The sequence below is a fragment of the Pelmatolapia mariae genome, linkage group LG3_W (assembly GCF_036321145.2).
Source record: "Pelmatolapia mariae isolate MD_Pm_ZW linkage group LG3_W, Pm_UMD_F_2, whole genome shotgun sequence".
Lineage (NCBI taxonomy): Eukaryota > Metazoa > Chordata > Actinopteri > Cichliformes > Cichlidae > Pelmatolapia > Pelmatolapia mariae.
The window spans coordinates 68,931,305-68,944,994 of NC_086229.1; the positions used below are offsets into that span (position 1 = coordinate 68,931,305).

General features: G+C 39.1%; 1 protein-coding gene across 3 annotated transcripts; it reads left to right on the forward strand.

Moving 5' to 3' along the window:
* The first annotated feature begins 5,420 nt into the window (after nucleotides 1-5,420).
* Nucleotides 5,421-12,404, forward strand: LOC134624751 (zinc finger protein 227-like). 3 transcript variants are annotated; one of them, XM_063469770.1, is made up of 5 exons: nucleotides 5,421-5,677; nucleotides 6,125-6,188; nucleotides 6,427-6,482; nucleotides 7,471-7,560; nucleotides 8,005-12,404. In XM_063469770.1, exons 4-5 carry the CDS (start codon nucleotides 7,543-7,545, stop codon nucleotides 9,247-9,249), a joined length of 1,263 nt encoding a protein of 420 aa, XP_063325840.1. In that variant the 5' UTR covers nucleotides 5,421-5,677; nucleotides 6,125-6,188; nucleotides 6,427-6,482; nucleotides 7,471-7,542; the 3' UTR covers nucleotides 9,250-12,404. The 3 variants fall into 3 exon arrangements, with proteins under 3 accessions (XP_063325840.1, XP_063325839.1, XP_063325842.1); XM_063469769.1 differs by lacking the exon at nucleotides 6,125-6,188; XM_063469772.1 differs by lacking the exons at nucleotides 6,125-6,188; nucleotides 6,427-6,482.
* Nucleotides 12,405-13,690: the final 1,286 nt, after the last annotated feature.

A 13,690-nucleotide genomic window follows, 5' to 3' on the forward strand; every position in this document is an offset into this window, starting at 1 on the left:
TAAAAGCTGACGGGATGCAGCCAGAGAGTAAGGAAGAATTCAGTAGCGATAAAATACTGGGTCCAATTACATCGAAGCAGTCCTTAACTATGCGAGATGGGAAAATATCATGTATAGGATTAGTATTGTTCAGTTGTTCAACTAAACGCTTGAGAGTAAGAAGTGACACGGGCTCAAACTGATGGAAAGTAGACGAACAGTCAGGAGTAAAACCAGGGCTTGACATTAAAGGAAGTGAAGACGTAAGAGATGAAACTTTATCTAAAAAGTGATTTAAAAATTGTTCGCAAAGAACCGGAGAGCACGCCAGCCGCATAACAGGGCAGGGATTGAACACAGAATTAAAAATTTTAAATAGTGTTCGGGGATTGTGACCATTGGCTAGGATAATTTTTGATAGAAAAGCTGCTTTGGCCATTTTGGCAGCAGTTTGGAATTTTGAGCGGCTGGTACGTAGGATTTCATAGGATACCTGGAGTTTATCTTTTGTCCACTTCCTCTCATCACGTCATGACGACACACATGTCGTAAGGCATGTGTAGAGTCGTTTAACCAACATCTTTCAAAATAAAATGTATCATAAATTGAATTTGAGTAGGGTAAAATAAATATGAGCACAGCATAGACATATATTAATGGTTTATTGCCATTTCGTAATATACCAAAAGACAAAAATGCATTTTAACCCTCAGCACAACATCACTATTAATACATGTCACATATTAGTCATTTAAACAGTAATAACATTTTTACTATACTATAAATAAATAAATATATATAAATACTATATCTAAAGATAACAACAATTAATACATGTATTGTTTAATTAATAAAACATCAGAAAGTGATACAAACACATTAGAAATAGCAATTGCTTCATAACAGACCAGTAGATCAACACATTTTAATCAGCAGATGTTTGCATGTTCAGTAAAAATATTTCAACAACAAGTTTTTGATTAAAATTATTAATGAACTTAAGCGTTATGTGAGGCAAGTTTCATGTTGGACTCATTGTCCTTTGTTAGTCCAGTTTAGGATAATGTCTCTGACGTATGTATCATATCAAATATATGTCATATCAAAACAACCCCACACCTGCAGTTGTTTCAGTTTTTCACAGGTGTTTCCTGTCAGCTGGTCAACCTCACTCAGGTGGACATCCATATCAGCCAACCAAACGACAAGCTCCTCCCTTTGTGCTTCATATCCCTCCCACTCTGAGACAAGCAGCTGAGAGAGAGAAAACAAGAGTCAATTATAAAGAAGAGAGAAACCCTCCTCAGAAGGTCTGATTCGCATACCTGCAGTCGACCTGTGATGAACTCCTGTTTGGCGTTCACGTCATCCCAGTGTTGCCAGCAGCCGAGTCTGCAGGGTGCCCTGGAAGAGCCGAGTAAATGTAGACTCCTACAGGTCAGGCTCTCCAGCTGGATGAGCCAAGGTCTCCACTCTCGCCGCCGCCTCTGAACACAAAAACACAAATTGCATGTGAAGCAGGAGGTGCAGATTTTTGTGCTATTCTTTTCTAAGTTCAAGCTTGATTACGTGGAGGTATTTGGAAAAAATTTTTGGCCAGCGGGTGACTGTTGTCTCACAGAAAGTCAAATCAAATGTATGCGATACACAATTAATTCACGAGAACAAATTATAAAAAACAAGTCCAGTTCTTGCCTGATTTCAAGTGAATTCTGCATCAAAACAGGGTAACAGAATTAAAACGAGTGTTTGCAGCAAATGTGAGCACAAAGCCTCACATTGTACAAGCCTGCAATTAAAGTTCTCCTCTATGCAGATGACTTTCCTGTTTTCAAGGCACAACTTTGATCTGCTGTTCAAATCTTATGGATACACACTAAATGAAACAGTAGTGTGCACGACTCCAGATTCTGATCCCTCATCCTAATACGGTCCCAAAAGGCTCACAAAAAACATAGAAATAGCAATAAAGCAAATGTTGAGGCTTCTAAATACAAAGTCCATAAACCAATGGCTGACATGGGTTTTATCATAAGGGTGATAAATATACAACATATGTTCTTAAGACTAAAAGTATAATACAGATTTTAGTCTGAGAGATTTGATGTTCATTTACATGCAGATGCACTATACGTGCCTGCTCTGTGGTTTTCCACAACATTTTGCAAATAACTATTTAACACAGGAAGTAGGTGAACTAAAACAAGTCAGGTACAGAGCTTGGAAAGCAGGAATTTACCTATTCTGCCCAATCGTAAATGGCCTGCATTTGTATAGCAGCATATTTGGCATGCGGCCAGGAGGCAGCCTGGGATCGAACCACCGACCTTCTGATTGGCGGCAGACCTGCTCTACCACCTGAGCTACAGCCACCCCATCGTGATGAAATACATTACAGGAGGATTTGAAGCTCTCTCATTTCATGTCGGACAGGGTCGTCTGCAGTACGGGGGCCCCACAGGGAACGGTTCTGGCTCCGTTCCTCTTCACCATCTACACTGCAGACTTCTCCCACAACTCCACCCAGTGCTTCCTGCAGAAGTTCTCTGATGACTCTGCTATAGTCGGCCTCATCACTGATGGGGACGACAAGGAGTACAGAGGACTGACTCAGGACTTTGTGGACTGGTGCCAGCTGAACTACCTCCAGATCAATGCCTGTAAAACCAAGGAGCTGGTGGTAGACTTCCGCAGGCACAAACATCCTCCACTGCAACCACTGAACATCCAAGGTATGGACATTGAGACTGTGGACAGCTACAGGTACCTTGGTGTTCATTTGAACAGCAAACTGGACTGGACTCATAACTCAGACGCCCTCTACAGGAAAGGGCAGAGCAGACTGTACCTGCTGCGGAGACTCAGGTCGTTTGGAGTGGAGGGCCCACTCCTGAAGACCTTCTATGACTCTGTGGTGGCCTCAGCCATCTTTTATGGTGTGGTCTGCTGGGGCGGCAGCATCTCTGCTGGGGACAGGAAGAGACTGAACAGGCTTATCCGAAGGGCCAGCTCTGTTCTAGGATGCCCTCTGGACCCAGTGGAGGTGGTGAGTGACAGGAGAATGGTGGCTAAGCTGTCATCCCTGTTGGACAACATCTCCCACCCCATGCAGGAGACTGTGACAGCACTGAGCAGCTCCTTCAGTGGGAGACTGCGGCACCCACGGTGTGGGACGGAGAGATTTCGCAGGTCTTTCCTCCCCACTGCTGTCAGACTGCACAACAAAGACTCCAACTGATCAAACACACACATTCACACATGTGCAATAACACTAATGTGCAATAATCTTTTCTGGCATCGTTGTATTTTTACTGAGTTGTATATAGCACTTGTATTCTATTTTTATCTTATTGCATATTTTATTCTATTTTATTCTACTGTATATAGTATTTTATTTTATTCTATTCTGTACAGTTGTATACTGTATTTATTCTTATTTTATTTTATTCTAATTTTTGCTTCATAACTTTTGCACTGTCCACTTCCTGCTGTGACAAAACAAATTTCCCACGTGTGGGACTAATAAAGGTTATCTTATCTTATCTTATTTCACTTCAAACGATGTCAAAATGTTTTTGTGATGCTAGTGCTGGAGGTCGTAGGAAGGAGGGTTGGCAGAGGTAGAGGTAGACAATGTTTCAGGGGAGACATCTTGTAATTTAAAGCTTGGCTTTGGCAGGTAAGTAGATCCATGGCTTGGGACAGCTCCTCAGCCACACAGAGAACATTGGAAAGCCAGAGAGATGTCATTGGGAAAACGTATATAAACACATGCATTGAGGAGCCAATGCACCAAAGAGCAGATGATAGCAACTTCACCCAAAGATGGAGCCTTGTCTGCTCAACCAAACCAAAACCACAGAGAGAAAGCAAAAAATACATGCACAAGAGCCACTCGTGAAAAATATGTCCAAATAGTTACACAATGCACACTACACAATTTGGTGCTTAATGAGGTTTATGTATTCATGTAATTTATTAATTTAATAAAGTGCTGAGATCTACAGTCCACCAAAATAAAAGAAAATATTACCAGCAAGACATTGATTTAAGCTGAATTTATGAATGTGTGAACTTTAATTTATAATTAGGACCTTTTAAAAGTTAAACATGTGAAGAGCTCATAAATCATGATGTTTTATTCTGCGAACCTATGAAACTTAATGTAGAGAGAGAAAACCCATAAGCCTTGATAAATATGATAAAAACAAAAACAAACAGAGGCATCTCTCATTTAGGGGTTTATCTTTGCTCCACTGAGCTGATGGAAACAGAAACATGTCAGCAGGAGCACTGGTGAAGGAAGGTTTTCCAGTTTCTCTGTGCTGCCACTCAGTGAACACTTTAAAATTAACCATTTTTTAGTGATCAGGTGTCATTCTGGAAACATTAACTGGAAACTGAAAAAGGAAATAAGTAATATATTCACAGGATTTCACCTGATTAAAATTTCAAACACACGTGCTAGTTTTAGATGATGCCGCAGCACTATAATAGAGCCACGATTGCCCCCTTCATAATGTCCTTTAAAAACAGACAATCTTTTAATTTAATGACTCAAAGACCTAACCAAGTCTTCCATAGAGCTTACCCAGCTGACCGGGCTAAATGGAAGGCTTCATAATTAATTTTAGGGAAAAAAAAGCATCTCACAGTTCAACATTTTTTGTGACTTTCTGCCTCTTTGGAGCAAAAACAGACCAATTAAGCCCACGAGATATCAGTGGAAAGGCCAGGATCTCATCTATTGAGCTCATCGGGACTTTAGCAGGGTAGCTCAAATAAGTCAAAGATATGGTTGTATAGCGCTTTACTAGTCCCTAAGGACACCAAAGCGCTTTACATATCCAGTCATCCAACCATTCACACACAGGTGATGGCAAGCTACATTGTAGCCACAGCCACCCGTACTGACAGAGGCCTGCAAATGTGATGTGACAATAAAAGTGATTTGATTTGAGACTTCAAACTCACTGCTGTAATAATTAATAATGATTAATATAATAACTATAATATTGGCCATATCATATTTACACTGACTTTAGTCTCATGAACAAGATTAGCTAATTGTTATTTACTAGCTAATCTTAAATGACTGTTCAGTAAAGAAATGAAGCCCAACAATCATGTTTTACAGTCCTGTGGTCTCAGCCTCAGATACTTATTAAATCACACAGAGCTCATGTAGAAACAAACAAACAAATGAACGAAATATGTTCTCAGATACTCAACTAATCAAAGTGATGTCGTGACAAAAATGAATGACCAACAAAACATTTTTTCTTGCTCATTTCTGTCAAACAATGCTGTATGAAACGTTTCCAGCGATTAGTATCATGGTTGCTAGGCAACCTGGGCAGGGCGACGGAGGCTAGACCGTCCTGAGTCACGTGACCGCACAGTAACAAATCACCACAGAGCCAGGAAAAGGGGGCGTAGAAAGTGTGTGTGTAGGAAAGGAGTCGAGCAGAGAGAGCTGCTTTTTCATGAAACGGGACTAAAGTAGTAAACTTACAGGAACATATACCACTACCCACGTTTGGATCGATATCTGCATCGATCTGCACACCCTTGTCTCCTGGATTGTAGCTGAGATCAGCGTGAACCACGTGGGTCTCTGCTCCCTGATCTGTTTCCTGTTTGAAAAGACTTCCGGCTTTATCGCGGAGTTTCTCTCGGTTTGTGGGCTCATCTAAAGGTAAGCACCGAGATAACTTTAATTTGGGTTCAGTTTATGTTGATTTTAGCTCTGTTGAGAATAATAGATTGCTTGGTATTAATTGGAGTTAGACAGACTTTAGAGCAGGGTAGGCAACCTTTCAGATGACGAGTGCCATTTGAAAGTCAGTGTAACACAGAGCACCCCCAAAAATGGTTCAGTTACTCTTTATATAGTTGGTTGGAGTCAGACCATGTTTCGAAATGTATACAGCCTTTTTAAAATCTAAAACTTTAAATTGTTCGTAGCCTACTTTTGTTACCACTGTCCTGTTTGAAATGGATACTAGAGAAACTGGTTATTTTGTCATATGTGCATGTGTTGATATTGAACCCAAGGTACTAACTAGCTAGCTGACTGAATGCCCATTAACCTTATAACTCCTGGTATGTGTGTGTGTGTGTGTGTGTGTGTGTGTGTGTACAGAGAGACAGCCAGGTTCATAATGGATATTAGGAAGTTGATGTGTTTTTTTTTTGTTTAAATTCAGGTAAACACAACATTCAGGTAAAAGTGTAAAATCAAATGATCCGTCAATCAAGAATTATGTTGGATCAGTGTTTCAATATTTATATCTTTTATTAGATGTACATGTGGTTTGGCTATTTGCCTTTTGGTTGAAAGTACACTGAGAGAGAACTTTTCGTTAGTGATGTTAATAATATTTTTTTCATATTAATGTAATTTTTCATGTAATTGAATACAATCTATTTGTGTATGATTGTCAGTCCAAAGAGGGAGAGAGAAAAGAGGAGAGAGAAAGAACAAGCTCAGGAAGAACCAGGTAAGAAAACAGACAGGAAATAGTGACAGGCGAAACAGAAACTGTTAAACTGACAAAGAGAAAAACCTGATTTTACTCACACAATCTGGAAGTTGTGTTCTTCCTATATTAAAGCTGCTATACAGAAGCTGCAAAACAAACTGGGTTGAAACATTTTTGACCCTCTTTAACAACATTCCAACTAGGGTTGCACGATTTTGCATAAAATGAGAATCACGATTTTTTTGCTTAGAATTGAGATCACGATTCTCTCACGATTTTCTTTTCCAATATAAATATTTATTGCACTTATTAACTGCACATCAACTTCGTAACAGTTGAAACTGAACATAAAAACAATAAATAAACATAAAAACAATAAATGCCTCACATTTTGTTGTTGCCGCAAAATGTTGTACTGCTTGAAATTCCGTCTCCACCGTTGCTCGGCACTGCGTATATAGAGCAGGTAGTGAAACAATAGAAAAAAAGTTCGGGACGGCACTGTGTAGCGTTTGTCTAGGGTGTTGATCATTTTCCTAAACCCCTCTTTTGCACAGTGTTGATATATCTTTGGTCAGGTGATGAGTAATAGCCTCCGTAATTTCTTTGTGCCTGCGGGAGTTCGACGTGTATCCGGTTGTTCAGTGATGACGTGACGAATCCTGCTTCCGGGCCTAAAGTAGTCTGCATTTAATATGGCTTTTGTGTTGTTAACATGTTTAATGTTTTGTATTTTCTTCCATTTAATCTCAAAAAGCTCATAAAACAGTCAGTGATCACTGTTGACCTCCCTCGGCTTTTATTACCGCTAATCATTTATTTAAGCTCAGTTTTTAAAAACCTTTTTTTTTTTAAATTTACGATGATATATATGTGTATGTATATATATATATATATATATATATATATATATATATATATGTGTGTATATGTGTATATATGTATATGTATATATGTGTGTGTGTGTGTATTTTTTATTTTGTGTGTGTGTGTGTGTGTGTCCCAGCTGAGTAGCAGGAGTCTGGTGGAGCAGCCGAGGAACAATTTTGGACTCAGCTCAGCCACAATAGAGGAAACAATGACTTCAACACAGAAGGTGAGAAAAACATCACAGTTACACTGTTATTGAAACTGTGTGCACAGCTGGTGTGTTTTTACAAACATGTTAACAGCAGCTTTATCTTTTCCATCCTGGGCTCATCCATATATACAGAATCTACATTCAAAATCAGAAACCACAGAAGTTACAAGAAAGTACAAAGATCATATTTTATAAGCACACATTGAAACAACAATATCATCAGTTGAACTTTTTCTGAAGTAAAAGAGTTTCTCTACAGATCAATATTTCTTCAATAATGTCATTTTCATTACAACCATCATTGCATATCATTGTAATGTGATAATATCACCAGAAGTTGGTGGTAACACATCTACAATGTGTTTGTTGACATGTTTGATTCCACTGATGGAGGGAGTTTCAGTTTGTTCCATGACTGCATTTCACTCAATGCCTCTGTTTGTATCTCTGTCACTGCAGGACCAACATGGAGCGAGAAGTCAGCGCTCTCAGGAGGCCGACAAACCTCATAGAAGAAAGGGAGAGAAAACCTACAGCTGTGATGAGTGTGGGAAGAATTTTACCCAGACTGGGCACTTAAAAACACACCGACTTATCCACAGTGGAGTTAAACCGTATAGCTGTGACTTGTGTGGAAAGTCTTTTACCCTGGCTCAAAACTTAAAAACACACCAACTCATCCACAGTGGAGTTAAACCTTACAGCTGTGACTTGTGTGGAAAGTCTTTTACCCAGGCTGGAGGTTTAAAAACACACCAACTCTTCCACAGTGGAGTTAAACCTTACAGCTGTGATTTGTGTGGAAAGTCTTTTACCCAGGCTGGAGGTTTAAAAACACACCAACTCATCCACAGTGGATTTAAACCTTACAGCTGTGATTTGTGTGGAAAGTCTTTTACCCAGGCTGGAAGTTTAAAAAAACATCAACTCATCCACAGTGGAGTTAAACCTTACAGCTGTGATTTGTGTGGAAAGTCTTTTACCCAGGCTGGAGGCTTAAAAAGACACCAACTCTTCCACAGTGGAGTTAAACCTTACAGCTGTGATTTGTGTGGAAAGTCTTTTACCAAGGCTGGAGGTTTAAAAACACACCAACTCTTCCACAGTGGAGTTAAACCTTACAGCTGTGATTTGTGTGGAAAGTCTTTTACCGAGGCTGGAAGTTTAAAAAAACACCAACTCATCCACAGTGGAGTTAAACCTTACAGCTGTGATTTGTGTGGAAAGTCCTTTACCCAGGCTGGAGGTTTAAAAACACACCAACTCTTCCACAGTGGAGTTAAAGCGTACAGCTGTGATTTGTGTGGAAAGTCTTTTAACCTGTTTCAAAACTTAAAAAAGCACCAACTCATTCACAGTGGATTTAAAGCACACAGTTGTGATTTGTGTGGTAAGGGTTTTGCTCAAAATTACGACTTACAGAGGCATCTAGTTACCCACTCTGGAATTAAGGCGTACAGCTGCGACTTTTGTGGAAAACGTTTCAGCGACAAACACTACCGAAATATTCACCTACGGATTCACACTGGAAATGATGTTTATTGCTGTGATCAGTGTGGGAAACTGTTTGCAACAGGTGCACACTTACAACGACACATGTTTAGCCACACTGAGGGGAGACCTTATAAATGTGACCTGTGTGAAAAGACTTTTAAAGCTCCACATCAGCTGAATATCCACCAACAGATCCACACCAGAAAGTAACTCTACAAGTGCAGTTACTGTGAGGATGTATTTATTTTTATCTTGTAATTGTAACCTGAGTGTTTGGAACAAGTCTGATCAGTAAACTTATGGAGTTATACTGAATGAACTGTTTGGAAAAATGAAGAAGTAACCTGAGTTTTATAGTGTAAACAGTAAAATATAATTGGACGTTGGCAGAGATGCTTTTTATTTCAGGCGCCGTTCATGATAAAAATGAGTTTCCTGATTTACAATGTCTTTGTTTAGAAGTGGAGCAAAGCACATGGATCCATTTCTCAACTAGGGATGGGTATTGATAAGATTTTCACGATTCCGATTCCATTTCCGATTCTGTTTAACGATTCGATTCCTTATCGATTCTCTTATCAATTCTTTTTAAAAAAGGAGAACACTAAGGTCGATTAGCTTAGAACTTTGTTTTATATCTTCTCTTTGAACAAGATAGAAATTTAGGAGTAACATGGCCTTACAAACCCAACAGTGCGATTTCAAGAGAACCAGCCTTCAATGGGGCGTCACAGTGTCCCCAGGGAAAAAAATGTAAATGTAAAATAATAAAATAAATATTCTTCTGTAGTATAACATAAATTATTCTGTAGCAATTACACAAGAATATCCAGTAATGTCCCTGGCTACAATAAAACACATTCACTTACCGAAAATCGGGGGCATCTGCTGTGGCAAATGGGTGCAAGCCTTTTGCCACAAACTTATCACTGCTCGGTGACATTCATCCTGGTCTGAAAGGAGACGCTACCGGTAGACTGCAGCGAGAACTGCCAGCAGCTGAGCCAGCCAGACTCTGTCTGTCTCTCTCATCACGGTCACCTAAATGCACAGTAATGGCAGGTTTTGTAATAAGGCAGATCACGCTAACATAATACGCACTGTTAGTTGATTATTTACCTGCCGCATTAATGGGAGAGGACGCGCAAACGTTACCGCTGCTGCTGGGTTGAGATTCATGAGTCCGGAGCAGAATTAAAAACACAACATTCATTTAAGGTCATCGCGTGTTTTGTGAGCAAATGCTTTTGCATATTCCTAGTGTTTCCTCCCTTAATGAAATATCTACTTTTCAAGTATTGCAAGTTTACCTGTTGTCATCCGTTCTCTAAAGTTTAATCAAACTTTTGAGCGTTTGAGCCGCTTAGACGCCGTGTTTCCTGCCAGGTAAATGACGCTCCGCAACGTGGTGACGTCATTTGGGGCGACTGGAATCGATAAGGGAATCGTTTGCAAAAATGGCAAACGATTCCAAGGAATTGAAACAGTGGGAACCGGTTCTCAACAAGAACCGGTTTTCAATACCCATCCCTATTCTCAACCCTGTCGTCACTGTGGTTGTGGGAAAGAGTTTCTCTGTGACCTTTGTGGAAAAACCGCCAATCATCAACAGGACCTAAAGCCACATCAACGTAGACACACTGGAGACAAAATGAACTACTGCAAAGAATGTGGGAGATGTTTCCACACACCAAGTACATTAAAAATACATGAACTCTTCCACAGTGTGGTAGAAAAGCACATCTGTGACCAGTGTGGGTCATCCTTCACCACTGCACGTGAGCTTAAAGAAAAAGCATAAGGGAATCCATACAGGAGAGACACCATACAAGTGCAGACACTGTGACAAAAGCTTCTCACAATCAGGTCATCGTAACAAACATGAACGTACACACATGGAAGTGAACTTCAGCTGTGACCAGTGTGACAAGAGCTTCAGGAATGTCAGTTCATACTCCAAACACAAACAATCCCACGCTGTAAATAAACTGTTTCACTGTTACCAATGTGCAAAAACATTCACTTCATTATCTGCTCTGTGCAAACATCAGCCTGATCATGCAGGACTGAAATCACTGGATCACAATGAATCTGAAGAGAGAGAAAGATCCTCTTCTGGTTTCAGGGTCAGACTTAAAAAATCTTGAGATCAGGCTCCACAGAGTTCAGATGGAATCTCCTGTAAAGAGTGTCAGCTGATGTCACACTTGGACCTGCAGTGAATAATCCTGAATGTTGCATTTAGGACGCTGCATGTATAGATATGTATTTCAAGTTTATGTTTTTTCCTTTGAGGGATTTTAATTCTCTAAAATGTTATCCCTGTTACATTTTGATCTTTGTTTCCTTAGGACACATTAGTGTTTAGTAGTTGTACTTGTTACTGTATTATTAAAGTTATAGGAATGTCTTTTTTACCAAACTAATCATGTATCAAAATTGCAGATATGGTTTTATATATCAATTTCTTTTATTTTAGCTTTCTTAGTTTTTCCAAATTAAATTCTTTTTTATGTATTCATTTTATGTGTTACCTCAGTTAATTTTCAATTCTTCATTCATATTTAATCTTTTGCTGTTGTATCTTCTCCTAAATCATTTTCTCCCAAAACTGCAAATATTTTCACAGCAGTTGCTCTTAAAACCTCCAAAATGCACTAAATCTGTCCACCAGCTTTGAAACAACACCTGCTGTGACTTTATGTCCAGAAAAAAGAAACTCAAACTAAACTGGTTTTGGGCTGTACTTCCATATAATACCAGTTTGTACCAGAAGATGAAGCAGTGAGTCAGTGTAACCTTTATTCAGTTAGGCAAATAACACAATCTTATTCACATTGGCAGCAAAGAAATGGTGAAAGTTAAAAACAGCAGCACACATCAGGACCATTTTAAAGATCACAGGTGACTACTTTTACTTAATTCAAATTCTGTTAAACCTCTATTTTTTGCTCCTCCTTTCACTTTAGTGTATTAAATCCTTGAAGTCCACATGTTGTTTTTTTAATGAATTTTGATCCACATGTTTGCAGCTGTTTTCTTGTTGATTTGAAGTTTGTATTATGAAATCCTGATAATGTTAAAGTGTTAGTTATATTTGTGTTATTTGCATAGAGTTTATCTTATTAAACAGTTTGGTGTAAAAAATAGAGAATTGGTGTCAGAACAAGTAGTTTGAGCCATGATTTCAGATTCAAACTAATTTAACTGTTTTCAGTGGTACATGTGGAGGTTTATCAGAGGAGGCGACTTGGCTCCACTCACACTGAACAAGGATCCTGCAGCTCATTAAAAACTAAAATGATTTTGAAGGAAAATTTGTTTGATTTTTCTTAAAAAAAAGTGCTGTTGGCATGAACTTTTCAGACAGTGTTTTTAAGAGCCATTGTGGTTAACATCTCACACATTCCAATAAAGCAGATGTTCCTGCATTGCAACAGCGGTTTGCAGTTGCGTTCTACTCCCTGCTCGTCTACAGGACTCTCATGGAGCACCACTTTGAAACTTTGTAACTCTCTCTCTGCAAAATACAATATATAAAGACCAATGCTGGGCAATTAATTATATAGTTACATCTTCAAAAAAGTTACTGAGTATTGCAAACAACAAAGATTTTTGCAGCTGTTTACCTAAAAATGCTGCTAAGGCATTTTTTTTAAACAAACATTTCAAACTATTTACAGAACAATCAGCTGTTCTGCATCAAATCTGATGCCACACAAATTATTTGTTCCTCTCCAGAAAATAATTTCTGTCCAGTATGAGATAAAGGAGAACATCAAAAGCCTGATACCTGCAGGCCTGACAACAAGAGATGTATCACTCCTGTAACATTTAGCAGTCGCCTCATTGTTCTGACACACACAACAAAACTATTGACTACACTACACATTAACTGTACAAGATTTGCGCTAAACGTCGCAAATCTCTCACATCTCAAAACGCTGCCGTCACTCCTAAATTTTCCTCTTCTTAACAACTTCTGTTTCTTAACAACCAAATGTCATGTTTTGATTGGTCGGCATGGTACATTTTTTGACCAATGGGAAAGGGTGGGGTGTTTTGGTTTTGTCTTTGCTCACAGGCAGAGAGTGCTTTATAGCGTTTTCTTTATAAAATGCCGTTTTTACCATTTCTTCCCCCAGTAAATATAAACAACAATAGTATTCTGGAAGAAAACCAAACATTACATTTTTTTTTATCACAACTCTGTTTTTTACCTGGCCTATCAACACAATTTGAAAACTGGTATAAAGTCCACTCTTTTTACGTCACTTGTTCCATCTGTCCTGCTCACATCTCCAATGGTTGTACATGTTGTCATTAACGTGGCTTCACTCCACATCAGCCATGCCACTTTGCTAGCTAAAACACCAGTGTCGGCACATAAGGACGCTGTCATAGCCTGTAAACCACGTTGATTAGCAGCGCATATATGAATTTGAATCGCGTGATTGGCTGGACTATGGGATGAGGTGCCATTGTTCTAATCCCATACTGGAGCAGCCAGTCACTTACTGACTAACACTGTAAAACAGAATTGTTAACGTATAAATTTTAATTTCAATTCCGGTTAGAATTTTATTTTATGTGCAACACAGATTTTTTCTGCACAGAGACCGTGCCACCAGTGCGCAATTGAGCACACGCG